This window comes from Salvia miltiorrhiza, unplaced genomic scaffold (assembly GCF_028751815.1).
Source record: "Salvia miltiorrhiza cultivar Shanhuang (shh) unplaced genomic scaffold, IMPLAD_Smil_shh original_scaffold_419_1, whole genome shotgun sequence".
Lineage (NCBI taxonomy): Eukaryota > Viridiplantae > Streptophyta > Magnoliopsida > Lamiales > Lamiaceae > Salvia > Salvia miltiorrhiza.
The window spans coordinates 107,616-128,921 of record NW_026651545.1 but is presented as its reverse complement, the minus strand read 5'-3'; the positions used below and the strand labels follow the sequence as shown (position 1 = coordinate 128,921).

The window sequence follows — 21,306 nt, the reverse complement described above, 5'->3', positions numbered from 1 at the left end:
TTGATATGATTCATATCTAGCTAATAACGGTTGTGCATAACATAAATTACATTCTTAGCCTTTATGAATTAAAATGGCCGAAAATTGAAAAACCAGATCAAATAAATCAGGACCGCAAGATTACATGGATTTAACGCTTTAGATTTGGTCTTCGTTCTCTATATAGGGGAGTGGTCTTCATTGAACTCTCCCCTATATATATATATATATATATATATATATATATATATATATATATAGGGGAGGGCTACAGTGAAAACACTTCTTAAAATATAAATATAAACGTTTTTTAATGTACGAATTTTATCCAACAGGGTTACGAATTCATCCAACATGGTTACGAATTGTGAAAAATAATTTTTTGCTACCTTTGGGATTCGAACCCAGGACCACGAATTCATCCAACAAGGTCACGAATCAACCGTAGATCTTGATGATCTAAGGGCTGAAAATTGTTTATATTTTATATTTTAAGAAGTGCTTTTATTTTAGCCCTCCCCTATATATATATATATATATATATATATATATATATATATATATATATATGGTGCGGTTATAGTGAGAACCATAATTATCGTGAGAACATAAGAACCATTAAAATTAATGCATCTGCTATATAAATTAATGCATTCATTGTTAAATTTAATGCATCCGAAAAAAATAAATTTTTTGCTGCCTTCAGGATTCGAACCCAGGATCTGCATTCATCCACCAAGATGATTCATCCACCGTAGATCTTGATGATCGAATGGCTTAAAATGGTTCTCCGTTCTAATTTTAATTAGTGGTTCTTATTTGAACCTCTCCCTATATATATATATATATATATATATATATATATATATATATATATATATAGGTAGGTGTGTGTGTGTACATAATTATGTGTGATTGTAATTGAGGCATAATTCGTGCACATGTTACATAAATATCAATTAATTTGTGCTGATAGATTGAATGGACTAATAAACTTAAGGACCTTGCTATTTGGATCAATTTGATCCGGATCAAATCCAAAAAATAATTAATGTTCAACATAAAAAGACATATTTACCCTTTATGTATTTTTCATTTTAATATTAATGAAATATGTATATATATTATTGGGAACATTATTTTCAATAAATACTTTTGTATTTTCAATGAGAAGTTTGACTAATTTATAATATATTTTGTAAATCAACATGAATGTATTTAATTACTCAATCATGCATTTGTTATCATGCTTTGATATTTTTTATGTATCTGAAGTTTTTTTTTTTTTTTGTTAACATGTTTTACTTTTATTTTCCTGAAGTGTTTCTTTACTTTTATTTTTGTTATGTATGCTTTTCTTTTTTGTAAACACACCCTTTATTTAAATAAAAAATATTAGAAAAACAAAAATATGATTGAATAGATACATTTTAAGCTCAACTTTTCGTAGGCATTTGATTGATAATATGTAAAGTGGTTTAAAATATAAACTTAATTCATAAATTATATTATATTAAATATAATTAATTCATAATTTTAGGACAGGAAAATGTAAAGACTAAATTCAATGGATACATTTTAAGCTAAAGTTTTCGTACGCATTTGATTGATATTATGTAAAGTGATTTAAATATACACATAATTCATAAATTATATATATTGTATGAAATATAATTAATTTTTATATTTATTAACTAAAAATAAAGAGTCGAAATTTTATATTTTAAAAATAAATACATGTAAATGAAATTGTCACCTCTTGCTCACAAATATATATGAATAACAACTTTAGCTTTAGTGATCGCCAACATAATTTAAAAATATATTGTGTACTTTTCATTCTTTTTCGGTGGATATCTTAATGCATTAAAAAGTTATTGCTTAATATATACGAAAAAACGGCTTAACTACAGTGATTGTATTAGTTTTGTAGCTTTTAGTATGGTAACTTGACGAAAATAAACTATACTTTATTAAATACAATTAATTCATAATTTTTAATATTCATTAACTATAAACAAAGAGTTCAATATTTTATCAAGGGTAGAGGGTTTACAATTTCGTACATCGTCCTTGCATATATACATTTTTTTAAAATTTCAAAAGCACATGCACACATGAGTCAATCCACTGACTTTAGATTGTTTGAGAATGTAATACCCCGTTTCCTCGAGCTAAGTTTAGAATAATTTTGAACTTAGATTTAAGATGATTCACGCCGGATAAAGAAAATGAATTTATTTTAATTCCAACAAAAATTATTTACAAAAGCATTTGTAAATTTAGTTATTAAATTTATGTGCGTCGCATATTTATTTAATTTAGCATTCAAGCATTTACACGAGCTATTTATCTAGCAAACACTGATCGATAATCACAGTATCGATTATTAAACCTTGAAGTTTTTATTTGTCCAATCAACACCCATACCCTATGTTGTCCATCAGCCACCCTACTTACCTGCTGCAGCCCCCAATTTCAGCCCAAAAGTCAGCCTTGGGCCATGCTTTTGTGCAGGCAGTCCAATCTCATCTTTCTATCATAACTAAACATACTTAGGCCATTTCTTGGCACCTCTTTACAACTTTCAGCAGCTCCCAACTCTCTCCCAAGCGTTATGCTAACTACACATGTAAGTTTGAGTTTTTGAACTTGGCATTTCTCCATTTCTTTCATGTTTCATCTTGCAAGTATTGAAAATAAATCAATATCTGTAGTTATTCTACTAGCTCCATTCACGAAGTTCAGTAGCAGTAAATCCAGCAGCTGCACCTTTCAAACTTCAGCAACAAATCCAGTGGTTTATATTTCCAACTCATTCAGTTCATGCCAAATCCATCAATCCTTAGCCGAGCAGAAAAGCACAAACACTCGTCCATCATCTCATCAGATATATGCATACATATTTGTGTATATAATTACATTCAGAACATGATTGTTTTTAAAAGAAGAAAAGAAAGAAGTCTTGAACTTTATTTGTTGCTGTCGAATCTGAGTGTTTGGAGCGCTTGAGTCGGGAAAACTGAGGTTGTGTAGTCGACGGCGACAGCCATGGCTGCTGTCGCCGGAAGTTCTTTTTGAGGGAGTTCAGGCGGCGGTGGCTCCCCTGCTGCTGGCACGCTGTCTGTGAGAGGGGGAGAACGGCGGCGGCAGTCTGCTCCATCTACTGCTGTCGGCCGGAGAGAGATGGGCGGCTGTGGGTTCAGCGGAGGGAGGCAGGGCACGGCGGCGGTGCCGCTGCTGCCCGGCCACGGCTGGAGAGAGAGAGGTGGTCTGGTCCGGGCTGTTTTGCGTCGAGGTCAGGACGGCGGCAGCTATGGGTTGCTGTCGCCGAGCGAGAGGCCGAGGGAGGCGGCGGCGTTTTCGTCGTCGCCAAGGAGGAGAGAGAACAGAGGGAGATCGACGGGTGGCTAGGTCAGAGGGAGATGAGGCCGGTGGCCCTTCGCCGGAGACGAAGCCGCGGCGGCGGGACTGATGGCTGAGAGAGAGGGGGGCGATTTTCGATCAGTCGAGAGAGAGAAACTGATGTGCGTGTGGCGTGACTGATGGAGGGAGGAAAGGAAGAAAAGAAAGGCTAGGTTTGGGCTTGGGGAGTTGGGCTTCTGTGTTGGGCCGGTTTTTATTTTATATATCAGTTGGACTGATTAGTTTAATTCAGCTGGGCCTTATTTTAAATCCTCTTTGGGTCAGTTATTATTTCAAACTTTGGGCTGTCTTGATTAATTTAAATTAATTGGGCTGCCCTATTTTAATTAATTGAACTATTAATTAGTTTAATTAATTATTTTCAAAGACTAGTTTTCATAATAATATCATATTATTATTATGTGCATATTTTAAGTAATTACTTATTATATGCTAAGCATGACATGAAATTGCATTTATGTTGCAATAAGAGTATTTATGATTTAATTGGTTTTTATTATAATTCCAATTACAAAAGAAAGATGAGTAAGAATATTGTTGGTATTCTTAACTCAAGAGAATTGTTTTCAATTATTTATTCATTAAATTTTGAAAACCCGGCTAAGTGAATCATAGAATGTTAAGCATTTCACCAAGACTTAAGATTAGATTCAAGGAGACCTATTGAGAATAGATTTCTTGTAGGCTTTGAGCAACAAGAGGATTAGCACTGCTATTCCGATTCAGAGATAACGTTAAACGACAGGCATTGCCTATACAGGTGGGCTTATTTTTCAAATGTATGATTGAGCTAATGAGCTTAAATGTTTCATGAAATACAAACTGTTTATCCAATAAATATTTTTGTGCACTCTACCATGTTTAAGGCTCGCGCAGTTAATCAATTGAGGTTCTCTTATGACCTAACACGTTGTTTGAAAATTGTGTACACTTGTTAGTGACTCGATGGGTTGATCTCCATCGGGCTCTAACCAGAGGCGTTATAAGGGTGCTCGGCTGGATGTGTTCCGGAGCATGAGAAATAAGAGGCCTGCCTGGGTAGCATCCCGAGGTCAAAGTAAACTTGTCTGGGTTACGCCCTCAGTTCAAGTCAGCGGGAGACAGAGATCCGTCGGTGGCTAAAAGGTCCGGGATCACAGCGAGTAACAGAATAGAGTGTGACAACTGCGCGCAATCAAAGATATATATATGAAATGTTTTAACATGCATAGAAGTTATTTCTCTTTAAAACCTTCATGTCAGTAAGATTGGATAAACTGTTCTTCAGATTATGAAATGTTTTAAAAGTTGTAGCCCACTAAGTACATTAGTACTTAGCCCAAAAATACTTTCAAATGTTTTCAGGTTAATGGCGGGTGATGACAGGGCGGAGCTGAGGCTAGAGTTCAACTCCTTATTTTGATTTCCGCTGCAGAACTAGCCAGTATCTGTCTTTCGTTCCTTAACTTAAGACCTATTATGTTGTGACTCTAAACAATATCTTTTGTTGAGCCTAAACTATTGACTCTCAAGTATTTCGATCAGTGAATGTTGGTTATCTGAAGCATGACACTAAACTTGTGATCTTGAAGTTATTATGTTTGTTGATTGATTTGTATCACTTGAATACCTGTCTTTCTTCATCCAAAGGGGCTAAGCCCGATTGTTATCCCTTTTATTCGGATTTCACAAGGATTTTCCCTTGTTTATTTAGATGATTAGTCGTACCCCAGTTATAGTTATTGTTTCAAAGAATTGGGGTGTGACAGAGAAGAGTTTTATATTTAACAATAAATATTATTTTAAAGTATTTTTTATATTTAAATTATGAAAATAATATTATATGAATGTTAAAATTTTATGTTATACAAGAAACGGGTAGGAACAATTATTGCTCGTTATATCAAAATAAAAATGATCGCATATGTTGTTAGAATAGGACGTGTAAATGTTTGAATGATGTCTATTATTGAAACTTTAGATGCATTAAGCAATGCCAATGTACACTAAAGGAGATCGATAGATGCATAACAATCATTATATGAATTTTTTTCATAATATTATAAACTTAGGCAATATGTTACTATTTATGTAATTGGTTGAGCTTTCATATATATATGATATGATTTATTTACAAATATATATATATATATGTATGTATGTATAGGGCGGGCTAAAATAAGTACACTTTTTAAAATATAAAAGAAGAATCATTTTCAGCCCTTAGATCATCAAGATCTACGGTTGATTCAACATCCTGTTGGATGAATTCATGGTCCTGAGTTCGAATCCCAAAAGTAGCAAAAATTTATTTTTCGCAATTCATACCTTTATACAGTGAATTGATATATGTTCAACATAAAATTCATACATTATTTCTAGTTGTTATTTTTTGTTTTAAGAGGTGCTCTCACGATAGCCCTCCTATATATATATATATATATATATATATATATATATATGTGTGTGTGTGTGTGTGTGTGTGTGTGTGTGTGTGTGTGTATATTTATATGTATATGTATATCACATACTTAATAAATTATAATATTTCGTACAAGTAATTATTTTTAGTATGAAAAAAAAATTGTGTGAGATTGAGCCTATTGTAATCTCCAATGAAATCATGAATAAATTACGAAGAATTTGAGTTTACTAAATTTAATGTGTGTGAGATTGAACCTATCGTAGATCTTGATGATCTAACGGGTGAAAATAGTTTATATTTTATATTCTAAAAAAATTGTAAAAGTTAAAACTTAGAATATAAAATATAAACTATTTTCACCCGTTAGATCATCAAGATCTACGATAGGCTCACTCTCACACACATTAAAATTAGTAAACTCAAATAATTCGTAATTTATTCATGATTTCATTGGAGATTACAATAGGCTCAATCTCACATAATTTTTTTTTTCATACTAAAAAAATTACTTGTACAAAATATTCTAATTTTATTAAGTATGTGATATACATATACATATATACAATCCTAAATTAGAATATATATTATATTACATTTTATGACTTTTTATATTTTTGGTTGTGTTTCGAATAATTACGATCTCATGGAAAATACTAAAATCAAGACGATGTTGAAAAATACACAATACTTGATAAATAATAATAATAATAATAATAATAATAATAATAATAATAATAATAATAATAATAATAATAATAATAATAATAATAATAATAATAATAATAATAATAATAATTGGGGGTGTTTAAATAAAAAAAATGTTACAAACTTTTATAATCTTGATAACTAATGTTACAAACTTGATAAATAATAATAATAAAAATGTTACAATACCCATTAATGATTTATGTAAAGAAATTTAATTTAGATATATTATCCAACATAATAATAATAATAATAATAATAATAATAATAATAATAATAATAATAATAATAATAATAATAATAATAATAATAATAATAATAATAATAATAATAATAATAATAATAATAATAATAATAATAATAATAATAATAATAATAATAATATATAAATTTTAAATTTTTAAATTGAAATACTTTTTATAGTGATTGGGGGTGTTTAAATAAAAAAATGTTACAAAAACAAAAAAGTCAGATAAAACATAAAAACATATTAAAAAACAAGTTATTTATATGGGTAAATATCATGAAAACCCCTGAACTATACCCATTATATCAAAAATACCCCGAAACTTTCGAAATGTTCTCTAAACCCTCAAACTATCAGGTTTTTATCAAATATATCCTGCATTTATTTTTCGGTTACCAAAAACGTGATGTGGCTCGCCGGATGCCACAATGTAATTTAATATTATATTTTGTTTAAATGACATGAAAAAAACGACTTCGTTTCGTACCATATTCTACCACGTTTATCCCTAATTCTAGGTTATTAGCATGAATTTCAAACACGATAGAAGTCAATTTTAAATTTCATAGTGGATTTTTTTTAAATAATATGGTACGAAATGACGTCGTTTTTGTCATTGCATTTTAAAAAAACTAAATATAAATTACATTGTGGCATCCGGCGAGCCACATCATGTTTTTGGTGATCGGAAAAAAAATGCGGGATATATTTGATAAAAATCTGATAGTTTGAGGGTTTAGAGAACATTTTCAAAGTTTCAGGATATTTTTGATAAAGTGGGTATACTTCAGGGGTTTTTATGATATTTACCCTATTTATATATACCAAACTAATTATTTTCTTAAATAAAAAATGCTACGAATTATGAAATGTTTAATTTTTTATAAAAAAAAAATTAAATGAAATGTTCAATTTTACATAGCACCGAATTTTATGTATCCTATATATGTTCAATGTATTGATTTAAGTGCATATGTTCATGAACTTAATTTATGGCCTAGAAAATTGAAAAGACATTCAATTTATATTCACAATATATTAAATTTAATATTTTAAAATAATAAACTTTTATAAGGGGCATTTAAGATAAAACACATTTTCAGTCATTTTTTTTGGACTTTTATACCCCTACTGATCCGGATCAAATTGATCCGTCAAGATTTATCCTAAACTTAATTGCACAAATTATGCTAAATGAGTAGACTATGAATTTAATTGTCCGTAAGTTACATAATTAATAATATCAATCACAATTAAGAAGCACAAAATAAAATGCAATAAAAGAAAAGGATGGCATAAAATGAAGAATTTAGAAAATTAAGAATAGAAATTCTAGGAATTGCCACATAGGACAGAGGATTGTTGTGGTGGCTAGAATGTGTATCTCTTAATATCAATCACAATTAAGAAGCACAAAATAAAATGCAATAAAAGAAAAAGATGGCATAAAATGAAGAATTTAGAAAATTAAGAATAGAAATTCTAGGAATTGCCACATAGGATGGAGGATTGTTGTGGTGGCCAGAATGTGTTCTCTTTATATAATAGATAGATAGATAGATAGATATGAAGTCAAGTGGAATATGTAAAAGTAGAATGTTTGAATTAATTGAATTGTCATCCAGTTGAATCAGATCTTTTTATTATTACTAGGTTAATATTAAATTATAATTTGAATTTTAGCGTGATTTACAAATATTACAAATATAATTTGTATTTATATCCGTTATTGACTTAGCAGACCGGATAAAAGTTTTCAATATCATAAATATAATTTATACACATTAATTTCAATTGGCCTTTTAGCCTAAATTTACAAATATTATAAATATAGTAAGTACTTATATATGTTAGTATTACTTTATAGTCGAACCAAAAAAATTAATATTATAAATATAAACAGTACGACAAAAGTTTTTCGACTTAAACTATTTAGTAAACAGCAAATATAAATATAAACTATTGTTGAGTATGCTCAGAATTATTGGATGAGTACGTGTTTAGCTGGGACTCCATGTACACGACCAGAGCTCTTATAACAGATTAGTTATTCAAGTTAGCTCTTTACAGTCGTTGATCTAGATTAGATATGTGTTTTTCCTTTGGGAGTATAAATACTCTACAGTAACATTCATGCTGCGTGATGTGTGTTAGTCATTCCAAGAGAGAGAGTGAAAAATATATACACTGTTGTATAGATTTGAGAGATGTTAAGCGTAGCTAGCCATGGTTTTGGAGCTCGAAGCATAAACTTTGTACTGTTTGATTGTCATCAATAAAAGAGTGATTTATTCTTCTGCCGTGGACGTAGACAAGAAATTGCCGAACCATGTAAATTATCGAGTTCCTTTTTTTTATAGGGTTAAGTACCAGATTGCCCCCTATCGATGGCGTCCCTATGGCTTTTAGCCCCCTAAAGTCAGGGGGAGAGCTGCCCACTACCTTATCGTGGCTTTTTGGTACCAATTTCCCCTCCAGTCTTTTGACGGATGCAGCTTTCCCCCCGACTTTAGAGGGCTAAACGCGAGGGGGACCCCTATCGATAAGGGGGAAATTGGTGCCAAAAAGCCACGTTGAGATAGTGGGCAGCTCTCCCCCTGACTTTAGGGGGCTAAAAGCCATAGGGACGCCATAGGGGGTAATTTGATAATTAACCCTTTTTTATATCGCTTTTCTTGCTCGTGTGTGCTGTGTTTTTTGGTTTTGCGTTATTGTTCTACATTTGGCGCTGTCTGTGGGAACCAAAGTTCAATTTAGGGAATCGATCTCACGGCGTTTATTGGCCACCGGAGTTTGCACATCAAGAAGGCTAAAGGGAAAGACAAGAAGCCATATGATGATGCAAAGAATAAGAGTCAGTCAAAGGGAAAAGACTCTAATTCAAAAGAAGAACGAAAATGTTTTGAGTGTGGGAAACCTGGTCATCTCAAGAAAACCTGCTACGTATGGAAAAAAAGTATACAAGAGCTGAAAGGAAAGCAACCAAATGCACTAACAACATTCAAGAGAAGCAAGATGCAGAGGTTCTGAACATAGTCCAGGGAAAGGCAGAAGAATGTTGGATTCTAGATTCAGCTTGCACACTTCACATGTGCCCAAGGAATTAAAGACTAGTTATTGGCCTTTGAGATGAAAGATTGTGGCTCTGTATTGCTTGGGAATAACCAGGCATGTCATGTTAGAATAATTTCTGATGTCAGATACATACCTGATTTAAAAAGAAATTTAATTTATCTTGGAACTCTTGAATCAAAAGGTTGTAGATGGGAGTCACAGAATGGGGAATTACATGTTAAAATGGGAAATAAGGTTGTTATGATGGCTAAAAGAAGGCATAGCCTCTACTACTTAGATGCTCAGATTTTGATTGGTCATAGTGATGCTAGTCAAGTTGATGAAACTATGAAGTGGCATTCTAGACTAGGACATATTGATGAGAGAGCTTTAAATGAGCTCAAAAGACAGAAAATCCTAAGCAATCCCACTAGTTTCAAGATAAATCACTATGAGATTTGTTTGTTGGGTAAAAGCACTAAGTTACCTTTCCCAAAAGGCAAACATGTATCAAATATGCCCCTTGATTATGCTCATGCAGATTTGTGGGGACCCTCCAACACACCCATAATGGGAGGGGCAAGGTATTTTCTTAGTATAATTGATGATTGCAGCAGATTGGTGTGGATATATTTGCTAAAGCAGAAATCAGATGCCTTCAAGTATTTTCAACGTTGGTGTGCATAAATGGAAAATCAAAAGAGGGTAACTCTCAAGTGTCTAAGGACAGACAACAGTTTGGAATTTCTATCAAATGGGTTTGATAACTTCTGCAAGGCAAAGGGGATAAAGAGACACCAGACTGTTGCTGCAAATCCACAGCAAAATAGGGTTGTTGAAATAATGAACATGACTCTTCTAGATAGAATGAGATGTATGCTCATATCTTCTGGTTTACCAGAAAAGTTCTGGGGTGAAGCTCTTTCAATTGCCGCTTTTCTCATCAACAAGAGTCCTTCATCTGCTATAGATTTTAACACTCTGGATGAAGTCTGGACAGGACATGTATTAGATTATTCATAGATGAAGGTGTTTGGATGCCAGGTATCTGCTCATATGAAGCAAAACAAATTAGCTCCAAGAGCCTACAAGTGTATTATGTTAGGCTATCAGCAAGGGGTGAAGGGCTACAGGTTGTGGTATACTGAGAAAGGTGTCAACAAAATCATAATTAGTAGAAATGTAAGGTTCATGGAGGATGTTATGCCTCACAAGAAGGATGCAGCTAAAAATCAGATAGGTTCAGTCATTGAGAAGAATGCAGAACTTGAGGTGAAGCCTCAAGAACAAACTGATAAAGACATTGATTCAGACTCACAAGATGAATCAGACTCTAACACTCAGGAAGGAGATGGTTCAAGCTTAAATGACTACCAACTCACCAGAGATAGAGAAAGAAGGCAGATAAAACCACCAACAAGATATGATCATGTTGATTTGATAGCTTATGCTCTTAGCATAGCTAAGAATATTGAGTATCAAGAGTCGAGTACCTACAAGGAGGCAGTGAGTGGAAAGGAAAAAGAGCAATGGATTCAAGCAATGAATGAGGAGTTGAATTCTTTACACAAGAATTGCACATGGGTTCTGGGGGATAGACCAACTCGTCAAAGGCCATTTGGATGTAAATGGATCTTCAAAAAGAAATTCGAGTTGCTAAATGGAAGGAAACAGTAAGATACAAAGCTAGATTGGTGGCCAAAGGATTTACTCAAAAAGAGGGTGTTGACTTCAACGAAATATTTTCACCGGTTGTCAAACACTGCTCTATAAGGTTATTATTATTCTTGGTAGCTCAGCTAGAAATGTATCTTGAACAACTTGATGTCAAGACAACATTCTTGAATGGCAGTCTTGAAGAAACAATTTTCATGGAGCAACCAGAGGGTTTCATTAAAACTGGAGATGAGGGAAAGGTTTGTCTACTAAAAAGGTCATTGTATGGATTAAAGAAGAGTTCAAGGCAATGGTATATCAGGTTTGACAATTTTATAAGAAGCATTGGTTTTGTGAAGTCTCAATATGATAATTATGTGTATCAGAAGAAGGATGTTAGGAAACCGGTTGTGTATCTATTGCTCTATGTTGATGATATGCTGGTGGCTAGCAAACGCATGGCATAAATTCAGATATTGAAGGGAAAACTGAAGGAAGTTTTTGAGATGAAAGAACTGGGGAAGGCTAGCAGAATCTTAGGTATGGATATAGTAAGGAATGAGAGTGAAGGGAGCCTGTGCCTACTTCAAAAGGATTATATCAAGAAGGTTGTTAACAGATTCAGAATGGAGGAGTCTAGAGCAGCTTCTGTACCTATGTCTCAGCAAGTAAAGTTGTCTACATCTCAATGTCCAGGCATTTCAGATGAAAAGAAGCTGACAGTGCCTTACTCAAATGCAGTTGGAAGCTTTTATACTTTCTCATAATTTGTCCTAAAATGGTTGTTGTTATTCTACTTAATTTAAAATTCCAGCTCTATTTATCTGCTTCGCCGCCAAGGAATTGTTGATTCTTTCCTTTTTCTCCTTCTGTGGAGTTATATTGTCTTATATAAAGATTATAGGTGAACTACATTTGCCATTATAATCCACCTCAACAATAGTATTTTTCTAGTGATGTCAAATAAAGTTAAATCCACTCGTGTTATCATGGAAAAAAGAGGGTTAAATTTTATTTCATAGAAAATGAGGGAAAACAAATGAATGATTTAAAAAGTAAAATTTTATTTATATCTCATTTTTTCATAATAAATTTATAAACAAATAGAACGCACCCTAAAAAGTATATAAATGGACTAGAGTGATTTACTAGGCCCAACATAAAAAAAATCGCAAGGACCTTGACAATAAGAGGCCTCAATTAGAAAACTTTTTGGCCCAATAAAAATATCTTAACGATCTCATTTGAAACAAGCATAATATTAACCAATAAGCCCAATAAAATATATTTCATGATGAAACAAATTAATGGACACCACAAGCTTTGTTTAGGGTAATTTTATGAAGGGTTGTATACTGAAAGCAAGACTTTATGCTTGTATACATTGATTCCTTAGTTCACTGTGATTCTTCTATCTAAAATATTGTTATTGCATAATCCTATTATAGTCCAATTTATCTGATACTATAGATTATATGGTGTGTTGTAGATCACAGAAGATCATATAATTGGAAAAAGTTGAGATATAAATTGAGTTCACAATCGAGGCAACTATGGACGAGTTGCTGGTTTAGATTGTAGCATAAATGGATAAATAGTTTGTCTTGACTATTTATTTATGCTAGTACCTTCGTGTATTGAACAGGATCACAGTGAGATGAATTCTTATATTCTGACTAATTAAGAATCAAGATCTCGGCGACTTAAATAATCTTAACTTTAGTTGGATTAATCGGTGTAAATAATATATTGACTATTGCTTTGATTTATCATGGGTGAGAGTTCTCTTGAAGCTCAATATACTCGATACTTTGGGTGATAGCAATTATTATTTGACATGCGATTATATTGCAATAAGGATCCGTGTCTTGCTAATAACAGGATGATAGTATCCTCTCGAGGAACTTAATAAGTTTATCGTATTAAACCCTGCAGGTGGAATTAGTTCCGATACGATAATAAGTTTAAGTGGTAGCACTCGAGATGTCGTTTATAATTAAATGACTAATTAATTAATTAATTGATCGTCAGAGGAATTAATTAATTAATGGATATTGAATATCTTAAACACGGGGATTAATTAAGTCTAATACTAGCCCCAACTCACCTAAAGAATAAAGAGGTAATTCAGTATTAATTTTCTAGTGGAATAAATTAATACTTGTGTCTCGATTTTATTTTGGACTGAATAGGAAAATCGAGCACTGGGAGGCCAAACTTTATTCAAGCTAGTAGATCCCCGCTTGGCCCAATAAAGGCTTAACTCCATATGGGGCGTCCGTCCATCTATTTCTCACTTAAGCCCTTGGGCTTTGTTTTAGTTTAATTAGATGATGGGCTTATTATTTAGGGTTTTAATGCCCAGTATAAATAATAGGTACAGCCCTAATTCTAATCACTGGTGACATTACGTGAGATAAAATAGAGAGAAATATGTGAGAACACAGAAAAGTGAGGCGGTGCGTTTCCCTAGGAAAAGGAGAGGACTTGAAGATCGTTGCCACCCAACGTCAAGTCTTGCCGTGGGAACAAGTTGGAAGATCAACACTGGAGTCGATCATTGCAGGATTTGCAAGTAAGATTCCATCCTCTTGCTATAGGCACATGGTTTTTGTATGTATTCGTTTGATATCCGAAATGGATCACGGGCACGTGAATCATATGTCAAAATATGGTTCCTACATTTTATACATAACCCCCATTTCACTTATTGTAGCCCACTATTTATAAAATTAAAACTTACAAGATATAGCCTCATAGCCATTGATATTTCAAGAGCATCTTTTTATTCTTCCATAGCCTCCAAAGATTCAAATCATCTCCATCATCTGTAACCTATGAGGTACCGCAAATAACTAAACTCAGAAATGTTTCAATTATGTGCAATTAAATTAACAACAATATTTGGTCGAAAAAAAAATAGCAACAATATAATCGCTAACTGTGAAAAAGTACAAAACCATTCAAATATGGCCTTGCACGGTGATGCCCCCTTCTAAACCATTGTGGACGCTTTCCCCACCAATTCAAATAAACCTCATCGGGTTAATATGCAAAAACACCCCTAACGTTATCACTCCAACTACACTTAAGCCCCTAACTTAACGTTGATAGCAACTAACACCTCAAAGTTCATTAAGTACTACAATTAAACCCATAAACAAAATTTCTTTCACAAAATTAAGAAATTCATTTTTTTTTTAATTTATACAATATATAAAAGGGAGAAGTGAGAGAAAAAAAATGATTGGAGAAGAGAGAGAAAAAATGGTGGATTATATCTCTAAGGGTAAATATCAGTTTTTGGCCTATCGTTTGGACGTTTTCTCAAAAATATCTCACCCTAAACATATTTACAAAACAATACACATCGTTCCATTTTTTTCTTATTTGTGGCCCACAAAAATAATCCAGTCATCGGGATTTGACGTGTCCGGCCAAACGCCATGTTGGCATACATGTGTAATTAATAAAAAGGAAAAAAAACTAATGAAAATCCACTAAGTCAAAATCGCATCTCTAGTGTTGAAGAAAAAAAACGTTTTCTTCATTAACTTTCTAACTCTTCCCTCCTCTCCCATCTCCTCCGCCGCCCATTCCCCTCTCCCATCTCATCCGCTTTGCCTTTGATCAAAAGTAGTTTAGGGAGAGTGAAGTGAAGCTATAGGCGATGGCACAAGGGCAGTTGTGATTCCTCCATGAATCGATGGAAGAAGACAGTGGCGGCGCTGGGATGGCGACGACAGGTGTTGCTCGCTGTTCATCCCCATTCAAGAAAGATGATAGAGCCGCAGCGACAGAGGTCATGCTTTGGCTGTTGCTCACTGGAAATTGAACAAGAAGAAGGCTAGGAATTTTAGAGATTTCATAAATTGAAAAATTTGTGGGTTCTGTGAGAGGGGGAACGAGATGAGGGATTTAGGGGATCGAGAGTGGGAGAAGGTGAGGAAGGGGCAGGAGGTGGTCGGCGGCGACGATGGCGTGCTTCCCAACCGAAAATTTGAGAAGGAGTAGGAGATATTTTCTGCTCCATGTGTGCGCGCGCGTGTTTTCTGAATGGCGTCGAGTTTGAGTGTTTTCTGCCCAGTTCCCCTCATCCCCATGGAGGTTGTTGTGATCTGATAAGTCTGTGCTCTCTTAAAGAGAGCAACTTAAACTGATGAATCTATTAAGTGTTTTGTTTGCAGAGTTTCTCAGGTGGCAGCTTCATTAATTAGCAATCAAGGTGGAGAATTGTAGTGTATACGTGATTGATAATTACATGAAGATATATACTTGATTAGAGGGAGGAGCTATCTGTTAATAGCAGCTGGAGAAGGACTAAAGTGCAAACATCAAAAGTAATAAGCTTAAATTGGTTGTAACTAACTGACTGACAGCTGGCTACTTTGGTGACTTGTTGCGGCGGTTTCTGGTTATCTTCTTCAGCTTTACTCACTTTATTAGTTTAGTATATATTGTGTAATTTCAGTTTGATACATCAGATTCGAAAATCATCTCTGTGATTGAGAGGAAAAAGTACAGCAAAAGAGAGAGGAAAAGTGAGATTGCAGTGCCTTGTTTAGTAGGCTTAAAGTCTGTTGTTTTTCCAGTTCTTGAGCTGTAATTTGTATTAGATTTGTTCTTGTTGTTGATTAGTGAAAAAAGAGAGCTCTGCAGTGGATGTAGATCTATATAGATCGAACCACTTAAAAACCCGTGTGTTCTTCAATTCTGTTTGCCTTCTTCATTTTTTCTTTTTAGCTTCAAATCTTGATTAGATTACAAGTGTTGTCAGCTCGTTTTTTGAGTTGGTTTCACAACAAGTGGCGCCGTCCGGTGGGAAGCGAAGATCACGGGAAAGAAGACAGTAGAGGAATCTTGTTTTCAACGCAAGAATCAACAGGAAATCGAAGTATGGCAACTGCGAAGTTCGATACTGAGAAGTTCACAGGCAAAAATGACTTTGCTTTGTGGAAATTGAAAATGAAAGCTATCCTAACTCAGCAGGGTTTGCTTGGGGCATTAGATAGCAAGAAAGCTCCAAAGGAGGAGGATAAGGAGAAGCATCAAGAAATGATGCAGAAGGCACACAGTGCCATCATATTGTGTCTAGGAGACAAGGTTCTAAGAGAAGTAGCTCGGGAGGATACTGCAGCAGGGGTTTGGGCCAAACTAGAGTCTCTTTACATGGCTAAGTCTTTGGCTAATAGACTCTATATGAAGAGGAGGCTTTACTCATACAAGATGGTAGAAGATAAGAGTATTCTTGACCAACTTGATGAGTTTACAAAAGCTGTAGATGACTTAGAAGATGTTGAAGTCAGCCTTGAAGATGAGGACAAGGCTATTCTCCTGCTGAACGCTCTACCAAAATCTTTTGATAATTTGAAAGATGCTATTGTCTATGGTAGAGAAAGCTCCATTACCTTGGAGGAAGTGCAGAATGCACTAAGAGCTAAAGAACTTCAAAAGGCTGCAGAAACCAAAAGTGCAGCTGCTAATGAAAGCCTTAATGTGAAAGGCAAGTTCTCAAAGGGAAAACAGAAGAAACCCTGGAAGGACAACAAGAAGGCAGGAAATTCTCAAACTAAAGAGGAGGATGGAAAGGAGACAAGAACCTGTCACTATTGTAAAAAGCCTGGCCATATCAAGAAAGATTGTTATAGCTGGAAGAAGAAACAAGCTCAGAAAGCTCCTGCAACAACTGATACAGCAGACATTGCAGAGAAGTGTCAAGAAATTGAAGCTCTCAACATACTCACTTCAAAACTGGGAGATGATTGGATTCTTGACTCTGGCTGTTCATTCCATATGTGTTATAATAAATCTTGGTTTACTGATTTGCAGGTAGATGATCAAGGCTCAGTGATTCTTGGAAATGATCAAATTTGCTCAGTAAAAGGTATTGGATCAGTCAAGCTTAGACTGCATGATGATTCAATTAGGCTTCTTAAGGAGGTCAGGTATATTCCTACTCTAAAAAGGAATTTGATATCTCTTGGCTCTCTAGAATCTAAGGGATATGAATTTAGCTCATCTGAAGGAAATTTGTATGTGACTAAAGCTAAGAAAATAGTCATGAAAGGAATTAGGAAGCATAGCTTATATCATCTTGTTGCAAAAACCATTACTGGACAATCTGAAATTACTGTTAAAGATGATATGAATATTTGGCATGTTAGACTAGGACATGTTAGTGAGAGAGGATTGAATGAACTTAAGAAACAAGGGCTGTTACAACTAAATCAGGATATCAACCTTAAGAACTGTGAACAGTGCATATTAGGAAAAAGTAAGAAATTGCCATATTCTAAAAGCAAACTCATTTCTAATATGCCTCTTGATTATGTTCACTGTGATTTGTGGGGTCCATCTAAAACTTCTACCATTGGGGGAGGGAATTACTTCATGTCTTTGATTGATGATTACTCAAGGAAAGTGTGGGTTTATGTTATTAAAAACAAGTCAGATGCTTTTGATAAATTTGTGGAGTGGTGCAGAGAAGTGGAAACTGAAAAAGGTTGCAAAGTTAAGTGTTTGAGAACTGATAATGGACTTGAGTTCATATCAGAAAGGTTCCAAGAGTTCTGCAAACATGAAGGTATCAAAAGGCACAGGACTGTCCCTTCAAACCCCCAACAGAATGGAGTAGTAGAAAGGATGAACCGAACTCTTCTTGAGAGAGTTAGATGTATGTTGTACAGCTCGGGGTTACCTGCCAGATTTTGGGGTGAAGCAGTAACAACAGCAGCTTACCTAATCAACAAATGTCCTTCTGCAGCTGTGGAGTTTAAAACTCCAGATGAAAGATGGACAGGAAAGCCTCCTAATTACAATTTTCTGAAGAGTTTTGGGTGTTTGGCATATGCTCATGTTAGGCAAGATAAACTTGAGCCTAGGGCAATCAAATGTGTGATGATTGGTTATCCCACTGGTGTTAAAGGTTATAAGCTGTGGTGCATTGAATCTGGAAAAGGAAAGGCATTAGTCAGCAGAGATGTGATTTTTAGAGAAGATGTAATGCCCTATCTTAAACTCTCAACTTCTTCAGATACTACAAGTGTTGAGGTGGAGTTTCCAGATCCTAAAGTCAGAAATGATGAAAAAGGTAGTATTCATTCTGATGAAGAACAAGACATAGAACAGTGGGAAGAAGAAGAGCAACTTACAGAACCTGCTGTAGATGATAATCTCAGTAGTTATCAACTAGCTAGAGACAGGACCAGGAGAAGTATCAAACCTCCAGATAGGTTTGGTCATGCAGATCTTATAGCATATGCTCTTAATATTGCTGAGAATATAAACTATCAGGAACCTAGAACTTACAAAGAGGCTGTGAGTTGTACTGAAAAGGATTTCTGGATAGAAGCAATGAAAGAGGAAATAAATTCTCTTGTTAAGAATAATACTTGGAGGTTAGTGAGCAGGCCAAAGACACAGAAGTGTGTTAGTTGTAAGTGGATTTACAAGAGGAAAATAGAGTTAGTGAATGGGAAAGAGACTGTTAGGTATAAGGCTAGATTAGTGGCTAGGGGTTTTACCCAAAGAGAGGGTATTGATTTCAATGAGATTTACTCTCCTGTAGTGAAACATAGTTCAATAAGGATACTTCTAGCCATAGCAGCTCAGTTTAATCTAGAACTTCACCAACTTGATGTAAAAACAGCCTTCCTAAATGGTAATCTTGAAGAAACTATCTTTATGAATCAGCCAGAGGGATTCATAGTTGATGGTCAAGATTCTAAAGTGTGTTTACTTCAAAAATCCCTATATGGTCTTAAACAAAGTCCTAGGCAGTGGAACAAACGTTTTGATGAGTTTATGACTAGTATAGGATTTCATAGGTCCTCATATGATAGGTGTGTTTATCTTAAAAGGACTAAGGATCAGGGTCTGGTATATCTCCTCTTATATGTAGATGATATGCTTATTGCTAGTAAGTCTAGAGCTGAAATAGAAAAGGTTAAGAAATCTTTGAGTTCAGAATTTGATATGAAGGATTTGGGGGAAGCTAGAAGGATCTTAGGTATGGATATTCTGAGAAATAGGAGTAAGGGTGAGTTATTTCTGTTTCAGTCAGATTATATCAAGAAGGTGTTACTAAGGTTCAATATGCACGAAGCCAAACCTGTTAGTGTTCCTTTAGGACAAAATATTAAGCTCTCTGAATCTCAAAGACCAAAAACTGAACAAGATAGGCAGGAAATGGGTAGAGTACCATATGCCAATGTAGTTGGCAGCATTATGTACTCCATGATTTGCACCAGACCAGATTTAGCTCACTCCATTAGTGTAGCTTCCAGGTTCATGGCTAATCCAGGAAAAGATCACTGGGAAGCTCTAAAGGTTATACTCAGGTATCTCAAATCTACTTCTGAGGTTGGCATTCTTTTTAAGCAGAATTTAAGTAGAAATAAAGAACCTTTACTTGGGTTTGTAGACTCTGATTATGCTGATAGTGTTGACACTAGGAAGTCTCAAACTGGTTTTGTTTTCACATTATTTGGATCTTCTATTAGCTGGAAGTCAATGTTGCAATCTGTGGTAGCTTTGTCTACCACAGAAGCCGAGTATATGGCTGTAACAGAGGCTGTGAAAGAAGGGATTTGGCTGAAGGGGATGTTGGCAGAATTAGGGATACATCAGGGAGCTGTGACTATCTTATGTGATAGCCAAAGTGCTATTCATTTAGTGAAACATCAAGTCTTCCATGAAAGGTCTAAGCATATAGCTGTAAGATTTCATTTTGTGAGAGATATTGTTGAAAAAGGTGAAGTGAAGGTGATTAAAGTCGGCACAGAGGATAATGCCTCTGATATGCTTACAAAGGCTTTGAATGTGACAAAGTTTAAATATTGTTGTGATCTGATAAGTCTGTGCTCTCTTAAAGAGAGCAACTTAAACTGATGAATCTATTAAGTGTTTTGTTTGCAGAGTTTCTCAGGTGGCAGCTTCATTAATTAGCAATCAAGGTGGAGAATTGTAGTGTATACGTGATTGATAATTACATGAAGATATATACTTGATTAGAGGGAGGAGCTATCTGTTAATAGCAGCTGGAGAAGGACTAAAGTGCAAACATCAAAAGTAATAAGCTTAAATTGGTTGTAACTAACTGACTGACAGCTGGCTACTTTGGTGACTTGTTGCGGCGGTTTCTGGTTATCTTCTTCAGCTTTACTCACTTTATTAGTTTAGTATATATTGTGTAATTTCAGTTTGATACATCAGATTCGAAAATCATCTCTGTGATTGAGAGGAAAAAGTACAGCAAAAGAGAGAGGAAAAGTGAGATTGCAGTGCCTTGTTTAGTAGGCTTAAAGTCTGTTGTTTTTCCAGTTCTTGAGCTGTAATTTGTATTAGATTTGTTCTTGTTGTTGATTAGTGAAAAAAGAGAGCTCTGCAGTGGATGTAGATCTATATAGATCGAACCACTTAAAAACCCGTGTGTTCTTCAATTCTGTTTGCCTTCTTCATTTTTTCTTTTTAGCTTCAAATCTTGATTAGATTACAAGTGTTGTCAGCTCGTTTTTTGAGTTGGTTTCACAACAGAGGTCATCGTCTTCATCATCTTCAGAGTTTTCTTGGAATTTTTGGGGGGTGTTGAGGTAGATTTGAGGGGGGCAGATGTGGTGATCCGGCAGCAGCAGTGGTGGGGATATCCGACAGGGGTAGCAATGGGGATTCGGCAGGGGCAGGTGTAGTGATTGGAATTTGTTTTTTTTTTTTTTTTTTAATTCCACGTGTTCTTCCAACTTGTCAATTTGCTGGAACACGTTAAAATCCGGTCGTCGGATTATTTTTGTGGGCCACAAATAAGAAAAACATGAAACGATGGGTATTGTTTTGTAAA

The 21,306-nt window shown here is 34.6% G+C and overlaps 1 protein-coding gene and 1 long non-coding RNA gene across 2 annotated transcripts; both read left to right on the top strand.

Annotated features, from left to right (window-relative positions):
- Positions 1 to 10,058: 10,058 nt before the first annotated feature.
- On the top strand, positions 10,059 to 10,502 carry LOC131004552 (uncharacterized mitochondrial protein AtMg00300-like). Its single transcript, XM_057931260.1, has one exon. The coding sequence runs from the start codon at positions 10,059 to 10,061 to the stop codon at positions 10,500 to 10,502; it is 444 nt and encodes a 147-aa protein (XP_057787243.1).
- Positions 10,503 to 14,838: 4,336 nt separating this feature from the next.
- On the top strand, positions 14,839 to 21,306 carry LOC131004526 (uncharacterized). Its single transcript, XR_009095050.1, has 2 exons — positions 14,839 to 15,578; positions 21,008 to 21,306. It is a non-coding gene; the product is annotated as an uncharacterized LOC131004526 (long non-coding RNA).